Source organism: Lepus europaeus, chromosome 10, assembly GCF_033115175.1.
Source record: "Lepus europaeus isolate LE1 chromosome 10, mLepTim1.pri, whole genome shotgun sequence".
Taxonomy (NCBI): Eukaryota; Metazoa; Chordata; class Mammalia; order Lagomorpha; family Leporidae; genus Lepus; species Lepus europaeus.
Genome location: NC_084836.1, coordinates 40666 through 54083, shown reverse-complemented (window position 1 = coordinate 54083; position 13418 = coordinate 40666). Strand labels below are relative to the sequence as shown.

The 13418-nt window shown below is 51.6% G+C and overlaps 1 protein-coding gene across 1 annotated transcript; it reads left to right on the top strand.

Moving 5' to 3' along the window:
* Positions 1–5664, top strand: ACR (acrosin). The gene is made up of 5 exons (XM_062201888.1): positions 1–68; positions 902–1108; positions 1319–1602; positions 4508–4653; positions 5119–5664. Exons 1-5 carry the CDS (start codon positions 1–3, stop codon positions 5662–5664), a joined length of 1251 nt encoding a protein of 416 aa, XP_062057872.1.
* Positions 5665–13418: the final 7754 nt, after the last annotated feature.

The window sequence follows — 13418 nt, the reverse complement described above, 5'->3', positions numbered from 1 at the left end:
ATGCTGCCAACTGCCGTTCTGCTGGTCTTGGTAGTGTCCGTGGTTGCCAAGGATAACGCCACGTGTGAGTAAGTGTCAGGACGCCTCAGTTGGGGAAGACAGTGTCTTCTGAAGAGCAGGCCGCACCAGACTCCCTCTGGGGCCTGGGCTTTAGCTGTCTCAGCGCCTGTGATCTCCAGCTCAGACTCTCCTTGCTTCCAGAATTGCCAGTCTGCAGCTCTGAGCCCCCACTTGTGCAGTTTCTCCCTGAAGTGGACCCTCAGCTCCTAGAACCTGCACAGCACCAAGATCTGTGTCCCCCGTCGCCCCTACTGTGGCTGAATCCCACCTCGCAGATCTCAGCCTGATTTTCAGGGGCCCCGTTCTCCCGAAGTGCCCCCCGACTCCGTGGCTGACTCCAAAGGCCCCAAGATCATCACGTCATGCCCTTAGCACCTCCCTCCCTGTGACCTCTCTCACACTAAGACACCGACATGCCAACAACTTCCCGCCTGTTGGTGGCCGCACGCCTGCGACCCAGGTCCCAGACTTCTCCGTTCCGGATCCTCCATGGCTCCTCCTGTGTGCTACTGCACCTGCCTGTGGCTACTCTCCTGCCACTGCTAACCCAGCCCTGAGACCCAAGACCCGTTTGATCACCCAAGATTTCCCTGAAGGCCACAGGCCTCACAACCCTCCCCCCAGGCCCTCCACCCCCCTCTCTGCTCATACCTCCAGGGTCTACATAGTAGGCCCCCTTTTTCCCCGTAAGACTCTAGAGATTATAACTCCAAAGCCGTCTCAGGAAGCCTGCAGCTTCCTGCATGCCCCAGAACCCCACATCCCTGCCTCCCTGGGTGTGGGGGCCTAATGTCAGGCTGTGTGGACTCTTGGTTTGACCCGTGCCCTGGTCTCTCCTCAGTGGCCCCTGTGGGTTGCGGTTCAGGCAGAACCCACAAGGGGGGTTCCGAGTCGTCGGAGGGCAGGCTGCCCAGCAGGGGGCCTGGCCCTGGATGGTCAGCCTCCAGATCTTCACGCCCCGCAACAATCGCAGATACCACGCGTGCGGAGGCGTCCTGCTGAATGCCCACTGGGTGCTCACTGCCGCCCACTGCTTCAACACGAAACAGTACGTGTGGGAACACAGTGGGCGGCCTGCAGGGTGGCTTCTGTGCGACACGGCCCCTCTCCCGGCTTCTGCAGGGCCTCCCTGTGGCAACCTGCCCCCGGCTGGGCTGACCCAGCCCCGGTGCGGGCAAGGCACAGAGGGCCGCCTTCACCAAGGGGTCTAGCCAGCCAGCCCACTCTGCCAGTGACTGGCTTACCTTTGCGCCCACAGAAAAGTCTATGAGTGGAGGATGGTTTTTGGAGCACAGGAAATCGAGTACGGGACCGACAAGCCAGTGAAGCCACCTCTGCAGGAGAGATACGTGGAGAAAGTCGTCACTCACGACCGCTACAACTATATGACAGAGGGCAATGACATTGCTCTCCTGAAGATCACTCCTCCTGTTCCCTGTGGGCCCTTCATTGGACCTGGCTGTCTGCCTAATTCAAAGGCAGGCCCACCTAAAGCTGCCCAGACATGCTACGTGGCTGGCTGGGGGTACATCAAAGAGAATGGTGAGTATGGGAGGGATTCCTGGGGGGCAGCACCGCCGCTCCTTCTCCTGGGATCTTGGGGATGCAAGATGTTATGCCGGGCTGAGAAATTTTCAGTCCTTGTCTCTGTGCCCTTTCACAATTGGAGAAGCTGAGAGTGAGAGGAGTTAAGTCCCTCCTTCAAGGTCCCAGGACTGGTGCCTGGGCTTGCTTCTCTGGGGAAGGCTGCACGGCACGCGTTTTTAGAGTGCGGTCAAGACTGTGTCTGTATTTGGCACATGGAACCGCAGTTGGGAAACTGGGAGCAGACCTGAAACAGCAGCTGGGAGAGAGCTGTAGCCGTGGTTCTGGGGCCATGTTTTCTGCATCTGTAGAGGGAAGGGCTGAATCAGGTGGTCTCTGAGCTGAGCATTTCATAACTTTGTGCAATTCCAGGGCTCAGCCCTCCTGCGTCCAGGACTGTCTTTATCCCTGGGGAACTGCAGCCCACCCTTGGTCAGTGAGGGCACCAATATCCACCCCTCCCAACCGAGTGCCTTGAAGTTTTCTCTGTAGGCTGGGAGGGGGCAGCTGGTGTGGTTTTCTGTGAGTCAGGTATTCGGGTGTTTGAGGCTCCTTGAAGCTGTCCCTCAGGATCCTTGCCTTTCCAGATGGGCATGGCTGCCTCTCTAGACCTCTCTGTCCAGCCCAGGAGAACTGGTCACTCAGCACTGCCTTGTCCACTTGAAACTTGAGTTGTGGCTGAGTAGGGGGTTCTCTCCCACACCAGACCAAGCTCACCGAGGGTCCAGGGTGTGACCTAACAAGTGCCACTGCTGACCTCAGGGTTACAGCTGTGAGCCCCAGAGACCCTTCCCCACATTCTGAGAGTCTTGAGACACTGTTTACTCCAGAAGCAACCGGTGACCCCACTAGCTGGTGGCAGTGGACAGCAAGGTTTTGCCAGGAGAACAAAGTCACACAGGGCTGGGTCTCTGCATGTGACCCATGCTTTCGGTTCCCCCCAAGTGGCCGCATGACCTTCAATCAGACACTAAGAATGTGAAACTGTGAAAGGCTGACTTAGCTATCAGTCTCTTCTTCTTCTTTGATACTGGAAAATTTAAGTTCCTAATTCAAGGCAGTTTAGTCACTTGGACCTTAAACTCAGCCTTTTTTTTTTTTTTTTAACAAAAAATAGTTCCAGCATTCCTCCCTGAACTCTTACTCCCAGAGACTGAACTGAATTTCTGCCAGGTTTGTCACCTGCCCTGTCCCTCAGAGCAGGGTCCCATCCTGGCCCCTCATTGCCATCCCTTCTTGGCCTATGGTGTCCACCTCTATTTCAGCTGCTGACACCCGTGGCTCTGCCCTGGTGTTTGGAGCGAGGACATGTGTTCTTCCAGTCTGGCCCTCTCTCTGTGCACCCATCTGACCATGTCCACAGCTCTTGTATTTCCTGGGAGGCTGATCTCAGGGCCCCCTTGCCACCCCACCTTTGCTACCCTATTGAGCAGGGTTGTGAGCTCCCAGATGCACCTTGGATGTCATGCAAGATCTTTTGTTTCTGGAATCCCCTTAAACTTAATGGAGTCTCTCTCTCTCTCTCTCTCTCTCTCTCTCTCTCTCTCTCTTTCCTCTTTCTCCTCCTCCTCCTCTCTCCTCTCTCTCTCCCCACAGCCCCCACCCCTAAGCCCAAGTCATAAATTCCCAGACTCCAAATTCCTCTTATTTTCTCCCAACTACCTACTCCTTGGACTGGTTCACTTTGGGGGCTGGAAGAGCTGTCCTAGGTGCTGTCCTGCCCTAGTGTTCCTGTGGAATGCTGAGTTCCTGCAGCCTCCTTGCATTTGTCATTTAGAGCTGGGGTTTGGATTGAAAAAACTGCTGTGTGCCCTGCCATAGGTTTAAAAACCATCCTAACTGCTAGCAGGCCAGGGTTGCTGTCATTGTCATCTCAGTGTCACTCCTACCCCAAGAGCAGTGCAGGTACAACTCTCACTGCTGTTGGACCGTAAGGAAGGTTGAAGCTGAAGGGACTGAAAAATGTAAGAAAGATCCAGCAAATTGTGTTTGGCATGTGCTTGCCAAGGACCTGTTGCATGTGCAGCCTGCACAGTTCTGTTCCACTCCCTCAGGCAGGGTCCTCACCCATGCTGCAGACAAGGTCCAGACCCACCCCTCTGGTTGAGGGTGCTGCTGGCGGGGGCCAGTGTCTGTGGCACCGATTGTTGGGCTCTAAGCCATACGCAGTGCAGGCTGCACGAGTGGTTGCACAGGCTGGGCCTTCCATAGCCCAAAGTGCAGGGCCTTACGTGTCCAGGGGCTGTAGAGGAAGTTCTAACTCAGCTTCAGAGGTCACTGCCCATGCCTGTAACAGGTGCTCCTGAGTGTGGAGGCACCGCCCCAGTCTCCCCTCCCTAGAATCTCAGCAGAGGTAAGGGAGGACTCAGCTGCTTGCCTCCGGAAGATCTCATCCCCACCCAAGTGGAGGAGGCCAAGTGGGGGATGAAAAGCAGGGAGGTGATTTCCAGCCACAATGGTGGGGGAAGAAGGTATGTCTTAGACGAAGTGTGGAAGGGGGAATCCGGGGCCCTAGTTCAGCTCCACCACACTCCTGCTGTGGCCTGCACAGATCCAGAGCGGGAGTAAGAGGACCTTGTGGCCAGAGTGAGCACTTGCTTGGCACCCGCTCCATTCCCACCATGAGCACATCCTCTGGTCCACCCTTCTCTCTCTCCCCACTCTTCCTGGGAACACGCATCAAACGTCACCACCACCTCTGCTTTCTCCATTGTGTATTTTCTTCCCTGGAGGAGTGCATAAGCCAAGGGCACAGATCTTAGGTTTAATTAGAGCATCACAGAGGATGAGGCTGGGTGGAGGAGGAGGTGGGGCTTCCTCCACAGCCTCTGTGATCTCTGACCGTGGTGTGGCCTGACTGCAGCCCCCAGGCCATCACCTACACTGATGGAGGCGCGTGTGGACCTCATCAACCTCGAATTGTGTAATTCGACTCAGTGGTACAATGGGCGCATTACTGCAAGCAATCTGTGTGCAGGGTATCCTTCAGGCAAGATTGACACCTGCCAGGTAACCTTCCTTGATGTGCCCAGACCCCCTGGGTCCCTGCAGGATTCCCCAGCCCCTAAGGACACCTCTTCCTGGATCCCTAAGCTCCACCATCTCCAATCCATTGTGCAGGCCCCTATTCTAGTGACTTCTTCCCTGGTTCCTTCCTGGGAGGTGACCCTCACCAGCTGCCCTCACAGTAACAGTCACCACACTTAGCACTCTACCCCAACCCTGACATCCAGAGCACGTTGCTTAAACCTTGTCCTGAAGACACTGCTTACCTCTCTTCCCTGAACACAAAGCACCAAAGGGTGCAGGTAAAGCCACATGCGTGACACGCAAGCTCACACGAGCTGTTGGCACCACCTCAGATTGTGGCACACCACGTGCATTCAAGGCAGCAGCCAATCATTGTCCTCCAGAGCCCTCTGGCCAGGGAAGAGTGGCTCGGGCAGAGAGTGACCTCTGTGTCCTTCCGAGCAGGGGGACAGCGGCGGGCCTCTCATGTGCAGAGAAAACCAAGAAGAGCCCTTTGTGGTCCAGGGCATCACAAGCTGGGGGGTAGGCTGTGCCCGTGCTAAGCGCCCTGGAATCTACACAGCTACCTGGCCCTTCCTGGACTGGATTGCTTCTAAAATTGGTTCTAATGCCTTGCGCATGATTCAACCAGCTACCCCTCCCCCTCCCACTACCCGATCCCCTCCGCCCACCCGACTCCCCGGCATGCACCAGCCGCCCTCTGCGCATCCTCCTTGGTATGTCCAACATGATTCTCGACCACCTCACCCTCACCCTCGACCCCCGCAACCACCTGCAGCCCAAGCCCCGCCTCCGCCCCCGCCCCCGCCGCCGCCCCCGCCCCCGCCTCACACCAAGCCTCCCCTAGCACTTTCTTTTGCCAAGCGCCTGCAGCAGCTCGTAGAGGTGTTGAAGGGGGGCAGCACCTTTTCTGGTGCAAAGAGCTTTTATGACGCCGCGGCAGCGGCAGCGGAGGCCACAGAGATCCCAGAAGTGGCCCTGGCTTCCTGATCGGACCTGCTCTCGGCAGACCCAGTGGACTCTTCACTCCTGAGAGGAAAAGATGAAATAAACAGATATATTTATAAAAATACATAGCCACACGTGTATAAAAATACACACAAAGAGACGTTCTGGAATTCTTTCTAGGTGCCCTCCCTAACTCAGCCCGGACCCCATCATGCCGACCCTTGCACTCTCCACGAAGGTGGAGCTCCTTGTTCGTGCCTGTCAGCTGTGCTTTTCAAATCCTGATTGTTAGCACCAAAGAGGAGCCGGGGCCACCCTTGGGCGCAGCAGCGGTGGGGTGGGGTCCTGACCGAAGGAGTTGGGTCTGATCGCGAGCCGGTGTGCTCCTGGTGCTCTCAGAGATGGCACCGTGGGGAAAGCTGGCTTCCCCGGATCACAAAGGATAACATGGCCGCTGCGCAAGCCACGGGTCACCAGGAAGCACCGCTTTGCCGGTGACTGACAGACATCTGAACGGACATGGCTTGTTCAAGTCCATTACTGCCTTTCCAATATACTTATTAGCTCCTGAATTCATGCCAATTAAAAAAATGATTTCTAAACTTTCCAGGAATATCAGCGTGGGAATCTTTTGGGTGCCCAAAGTGTGGCTTGCCATCCTGGGGTGTTTATTTTAAGGTCTTCCATTATAAAGAAGAGAAACCAGTTGGAGGCATTTGAATGATAAGGACACAAAGACGTCACACAGAGCCAACAGGACAGGTCAGAGTCCAGGTGGGGCCTGGCCTGGTCTGAAGTGTTGGCAGAGGCTGGGTGCCAGACTTGCCCCTCACCATTTCAGGTGCAGTCAACCAAAACTCCCAATTATTTGAAAATTGCTGGGAAAGGAATCCTGGTGGTACGGTGTCACCTGCTCACTGTGATTAGGGAGTCAATCAGACTTGATGACTGGATTCGCCCCTTCAGGTCCCAGAAAGAGAAAACCGTGTTTTCCAGCAGAGCAGTGTGTGGGGGTCGAGTGCATGACAGACCGACTCTGGTTACTGCCGGACAGCCAAGAGCAGGGGCTGGAGCTGGTGCGAGCAACCTGGGCTGAGTCAACATCCATGGGTGTTTGTCTTTGGGATTCACTGGTCTTGGGCTCACATAAAACTGCCACCCTGCCCATCAGCTCTGTGCCCTTGGGCAGATGCACCAGAGAGGCATGTGACCATGAAGTAAGGACAAGCGGGAAGCATCAGAGCAGTGCTTGGCGCACTCGCTGCAGGTGCTCACCAATGGAGGCTGTCATTTTTGAGCCACCTTTCTCAAACTGCAAAGTTGCATATTTCGTGAACATGTTGACACATCATACAATTCCTTCCTATTCTGTCACTTCCTATTCTGTCATACTATTCTATGGTTTCCTTTGCCATCTAGCAACTCCAGAGACATTTCTACAATAGCATATGCAGACCCACCTTGTTTCTGTAAGTTGATCTTCCACTGAGAGGATCTCTAAGACATAGTGCCACATTTCCTTCCGGGGCGGGGGGATTGTGTTACTCTCTGTGCATAAAAATGCCCACCTCCCCACAGCTAACCAACGCTAGTTCTTATTGTATGTATTGATACTTGCCAATGTAATTAGCATTCTGACTTCCACTTTGTAAAACTGTAAGTTGCTGCTTGAGCTGCCCACGTCCCATACTGGAGTGCCCGAGTTCACATCAGCTCTGCTTCCAGTTCCAGCTTCCTGCTCATGTGCACCTTGGGAAGCAGGTGATGGCTCACGTACTCAGTGGAAACTGTTAGCAAGTCCAGTTTAGAGCAACAGGGAGTAAAACGTTGGCTCCCCGAGGCTGGGGAGCTGGAAGATTGAGGAGACAAATGACACATTTCCATTAAAGGAAGAAAGAGCTCAGGCTATTGCGCAGCGTGGCGACTACAGTTACTAACAGCACAACATTTACATGAATATTGCCACAAGAACAGGGTTAGATTTTAAGCGTACACACACACACACACACACGTGTGTGTGAGATAACTCAAATAGGAAAGAGCTTGATGCACCATCCCTCAGGTGCACACACACAGGAAAACAGCACGATGCGCCGTGAGTGTCTGTGGAGCTGACTGTTGACTAAGAATCCTGTTGGGCTTTTGGTGTTGGTGATGTTGAATCTATCGACCACTTCTGGGAGACATGACATCTTAGCAATATGGAGTCTTGTGGGAAATTAGCCCACCTGAGACCACCTAGTCACCGAAGGATGGACTCAGACACGAGAAGAGAGCGAGAAGCAAAGCTTTGTTCATAACCTTGCAAGGCGGTGTCTGGTGGCAGGCACACTGGGGACAGAAACCAATCACTCTGATCTCCTAGTGTGCAGCCCCCTGCTCCGGGTTCCTCAGTCCCTCAGTACTGTGGGAGTCACAGTCGTCTTAGGTGCTGCCTAAGATGGGGCAGGCGATCGGGTGTCTGACCAGTCGCTGGGCAAACAGGAAGGGGACGGGGCTTGGTTGGGACTGTGGCAGAGGCCTTGTAGGGGAGACGTCGCAGTCCCACTTTTTTTTTTTTTTTTTTGGACAGGCAGAGTGGATAGAGAGAGAGAGACAGAGAGAAAGGTCTTCCTTTTTGCCGTTAGTTCACCCTCCAATGGCCGCTGTGGCTGGCACATCGTGCTGATCCGAAGCCAGGAGCCAGGTGCTTTTTCCTGGTCTCCCATGCGGGTGCAGGGCCCAAGCACTTGGGCCATCCTCCACTGCCTTCCTGGGCCATAGCAGAGAGCCGGCCTGGAAGAGGGGCAACCGGGATAGAATCTGGTGCCCCAACCGGGACTAGAACCCAGTGTGCCGGCGCCGCAAGGTGGAGGATTAGCCTGTTAAGCCACGGCACCGGCCCCCACTTTGTTTTAAAACTACAGTAGGTGCATCTGGAGGGCTATGTGATGCTATGGCCATGCCCCTTGACGATAAACCATAAGCATTTTCTCAGCCTGCTGAATTGTGAGCATGCCATGTCTACCTGCTTTTTAAGGGCTTCTTCAGTTTCTACACAGCTTTGAGGATGCATGTTTTTCACATATTCTGTCAGAATTATTCCTAAGTATTTCATATTTGGATACGCAATTGCTGATTTTTTGGTATACAAGGATACAACTGATTTTTTTGTTTTTGTCATGTATCCTGAAACCTGCTGAACTTACTAATTCTGTTTCTGCAGATTCCATTGGGTTTCTACATAGACAAGTCTGTGAATAAAGATAGCTTTATCTGTTTTCCATTATGAATGCATTTGCTTCTTCTTGCCTTATTTCACTGACTAGAACTTCTAGCACAACATTGAACGCAGGTGATGTAGGTGGACATTCTTGCCTTGTTCTTAAGATCTTAAGGGTAAATAATTGAGACTTTCACCAGTAAGTATGTTAATTGTGGGCTTTTTACAGGTATCTCTTATTAGGTTGAGGTTACTCTCCTTTAGACCTATTTTGCCAAGAAGTTTTTATTTTAAAATCAGGAATAGGTGCTGGTGGTGTGGCACAGCAGGTTAAGCCACCACTTGCAAAGCTGGCATCCCGCAGTTGGTTTGAATCCCAGTTAATTTGCTTCTGATCCAGCTTCCTGTTAATGCTCCTGGGAAAGCGGAACATGGACCGAGTAACCCGGGCCCCTGCCACTCATGCAGGAGACCATGACGGAGGCCCTGGCTCCTGGCTTTGGCCTCACCTAGGTTTGGCTGTTGCCATCATTTGAGGGTGTGAACCAGTGGACAGAAGAGTTCTCTTGCTCTCTCTCTGACATTCTGCCTTTCAAATAAATAAATAAATAAATCTTTTTAAAAATCAGGAATAAATGTTTACTTCTGTCAGAAGTTTTTTCTGCATCTGTTGAAATGGGCACATAGTTTTTCTGTTTTACTTTGTTAATTTGGTGAATCATATATTTCTAAAATAAACTTTCTGGGGCTGGTGCTGTGGGGTAGTGGGTTAAGGTGTTGTATTGCAGCACCAGCATCCCATATGGGCGCCTATTTGAGTCCCGGCTACTCCACTCCCTGCTCCCTGCCTGGGAAAACAGTGGAAGATGGCCTAAGTGCTTGGGCCCCTGCATCCCAGTGAAGCTCCTGGCTCCTGGCTTCAGTCTGGCCCAGCCCTGACTGTTGCAGCCATTTGTGGAATGAACCAAAGGATGGAAGATATTTCTCTTTCCTTCTAATTCTGACTTTCAAATAAAATAAATAAATCTTTTAAAAATAAACTTTTTATCTTGGAATAATTTTAGATTTACAGAAAAGATGCAAAATAGAGTTTTCTTCTGACCGCTACCCCACTTGTTTCCCCTGTGGCTAACATCTTACCTTGACATGTGAAGTGGTACTTGTATATCATCTTCCATACTATCTTACCAGACGGTATTAAGATATCAATACTGATACATTCTGTTAAACTCCAGACCTTGTCCAGATTGCATCTTCTCCATTGCTGTCCTTTTTTCTGTGTCAAGATCAGTCCAGAGCACCACATCCCATCATGTCTCTAGTCTCCTCTTTCTTTGCTTTTTAAAAAGATTTATTTACTTGAAAGGCAGAGTAGAGTGAGAGAGAGAAGGAATGAGAGAGAGAAGGAGAGAGGGAGAGAGGGAGAGAGGGGGAGAGGGGGAGAGGGAGAGGGGGGAGAGAGAGAGAGAGAGAGAATCTTCCATCCTTTGCTTTACTCTCCAAATGCCTGTGTCAGTCAGGGCTGGGTCAGGCCAGAGCCAGGTCTCCCATGTGGGTGGCAGGGACCCACGTACCTGGGCCGTCAATCTGCTGCCTCCCAGGTGGGTTAGCAGGAAGCTGGATGAAAAGCAGAGCTGGGACGCGAACCAGCACTCTATGGGATGTGGGTGTCTCAGATGGCGGCTCACCTTGCTTCCCCACAGCTCCCTCCCGTTTCTTTTTCTGTTCTTTTTTTTTTTATGACCTTGACGGTTTTCAAGAATATTAGGATTGTGAGTTTTGAGAAAGAACTCCTCAGAGATGAAACATCCTTCTCCTCACATCCTGTCATAGATTCATAGTACACACATAACAGCGAATTATATATATATTTGAGATATATATATATATATATATAAATATATATATTTGAGAATGTAGAAAGAGAGAAAGAGCATGCCCACTCCCACCTGTTGGGTCATTCCTCAAATGTCTACGATGGCTGGGTCTGAGTCCTGGAGCCAGGACTCTTCCCGTATGGGGTGACAGAAACTCAACTACTTGAACCACTGTGTTCCACAGTCTGTATTGGTAGGAAGCTGGAGTCCAGAGCTAGAGCCAGATATCAAGCCCAGGTACTCAGATGCGGGACGCGGGCATTTAAATCACTAGGTTAGACACCTGATCATTTGGTTAGGATGCTGCGTCCCAGGTTCTCCCATTGTTCCCTTCCAACGTGCTCTACAAGTCAGCTCCTTACTGTGGTGGTGGACGTGGTGGTGGTGGTGGTGGTGGTGGTGGTGGTGTCTCACCGCCTGAAGGTGGCAGTAGTTACACATACTATCTGGGTTCTTCTGTAGGGATCTGTCATTCATTCATTCATTCACATCATTCATAAATGTAAGATTATTTGCATATTGGAGCACTTTTACATTGGCGCTTGTGTCTCTTTGACAAGGGCATCCTTTTTTTAAAAAAAAGATTTCATTTCTTATTTAAGAGGTAAAGTTACAGGCAGTGAGAGGGCGATGAGACAGAGACAATTCTTCCTCCCCAAACACAATGACCAGGGTGCGCTGATCTGAAGCCAGGAGCCAGGAGGTTCTTCCGGGTCTCCCATGTGGATGCAGGGGCTCAAGGACTTGGGCCATCTTCCACTGCTTTCCCAGGCCATAGCAGAGAGCTGGATCAGAAGAGGAACAGCTGGGACTGAAACTGGTGCCCAAATGGGATGCCGGCATGTCAGGCCAGGGCTTTAACCCACTGAGCCACAGCACTGGACCCAATAAATAAATATTTTAAAAGATGCTCTAGGTTCATTTTGCATTTTCTTAAGCCCTGACATGAGTTTTTTAAAAGATTTATTTATTTATTTGAAAGTCAGAGTTACACAGAGTGAGGAGAGGCAGAGAGAGAGAGAGAGAGAGAGAGAGAGAGAGAGAGAGAGAGGTCTTCCATCTACTGGTTCACTCCCCAATTGGCCGCCAATGGCCAGAGCTGTGCTGATCTGAAGCCAGGAGCCAGGAGCCTCTTCCGGGTCTCCCACACGGGTGCAGGGGCCCAAGGATTTGGACCATCTTCTACTGCTTTCCCAGGCCATAGCAGACAGCTGGATTGGAAGTGGAGCAGCTGAGACCTGAACCAGCGCCCATATGAGATACTGGCACTGCAGGTGGTGGCTTTACCTGCTATGCCACAGCGCCAGCCCTGACATGAGCTTTTTTTAAAAAAAGATTAAAGGATGTCCTGTTAGACTCTTGTTTATCCATTTAATTTGGTTCCTGAAGAGACTGGTTGACTCACAGAGTATGACAGCAGTGTCCTCAAAACTTAACCTCGTAGTAGTCTAATCACAGCTACTGTGCAGGATGTGGTCTCTTCACTAGAACAGAATTCCAGAAGCTTGGAGACATAGTAGGTGACTGCTGAACTAAAAATGCATTCTTGGGGTGGTGCTATGGCACAGCTGGTTAAACCACCACTGGGGATGCCAGCATCCTATTACCATACTGTGGGCTTCTTGATAGTGCATCCTGGGAAACAGCTGGTGTTGGCTGGAATGCTTGGGCTCCTGACACCCATGTGGAAGACCCAGGGTTTTTTTTTTTAAGATTTATTTATTTTTATTTGAAAGGCAGAGTTACAGAGAGGCAGAGGCAGAGAGAGAGAGAGAGAGAGAGAGAGAGAGAGAGAGAGATCTCCCTTCTGCTGGTTCACTCCCCAAATGGCCACAATGGCCAGAGCTGAGCCAATCTGAAGCCAAGAGCTCCTTCCAGGTCCCCCATAGTGGTGAAGGGCCCAAGGACTCCATTGCATTCCCAGGCCACAGCAGAGAGCCAGGTCAGAAGTGAAGCAGCTAGGACCTGAACCAGCGCCCATATGGGATGCTGGCACTGCAGGTGCTGGCTTTGCCTGCTAGACCACAGCGCCAGCCCCGAGACCCAGACTGATTTCCAGGCTCCTGGCTTGGCTTGCTCTGATCCAAGCTGTTGCAGGCATCTGGGGGATGGCATCAGTAGATGGGAGTTCTCATTTATCTCTCTATTGTTCGGCCTTTCAAGCATTTGAAAATAAACATTTATAAAACATCTCTGGGGCCAGTGTTGTGGCATAGTAAGTCAAGCTTTGGCCTGCGACACTGGCATTCCACATGGGTACCAGCTCGAGTCCCAGCTACTCCACTTCTGATCCAGCTCCCTGCTGATGGCTTGAGAAAAGTAGAATAAAATGGCCCACGTGCTTGGCCCTGCCATATATGTATGAGAGCTGATTAAGCTCCTGGCTCCAGCCTGGCCCAGCTCCGGCCGCCGCGGTCATCTGGGGAGCGACCAGCGATGGAAGACCTCGCTCTCCCTCTCTCTGTAACTCTTTCAAATCAGTCAATCATTTTTTTAAATGATTGATTTTTTAATCATTTTTTAAATGATCTTTTCTGCACCTGTCAAGAAGAAGGCTGAGAAGTAGTTTGATTCACACAATACCCAAAGCCGTCTACTTGTGTGATTCCTGATTCTGCTCCAAGGCAGAATTCTCTTACTGTTTGTCACAGTGCAATCTGAAGATACCCAGACCACCGTGTCATCACACAGAAAATGATATTAGTCCACCAAATTGA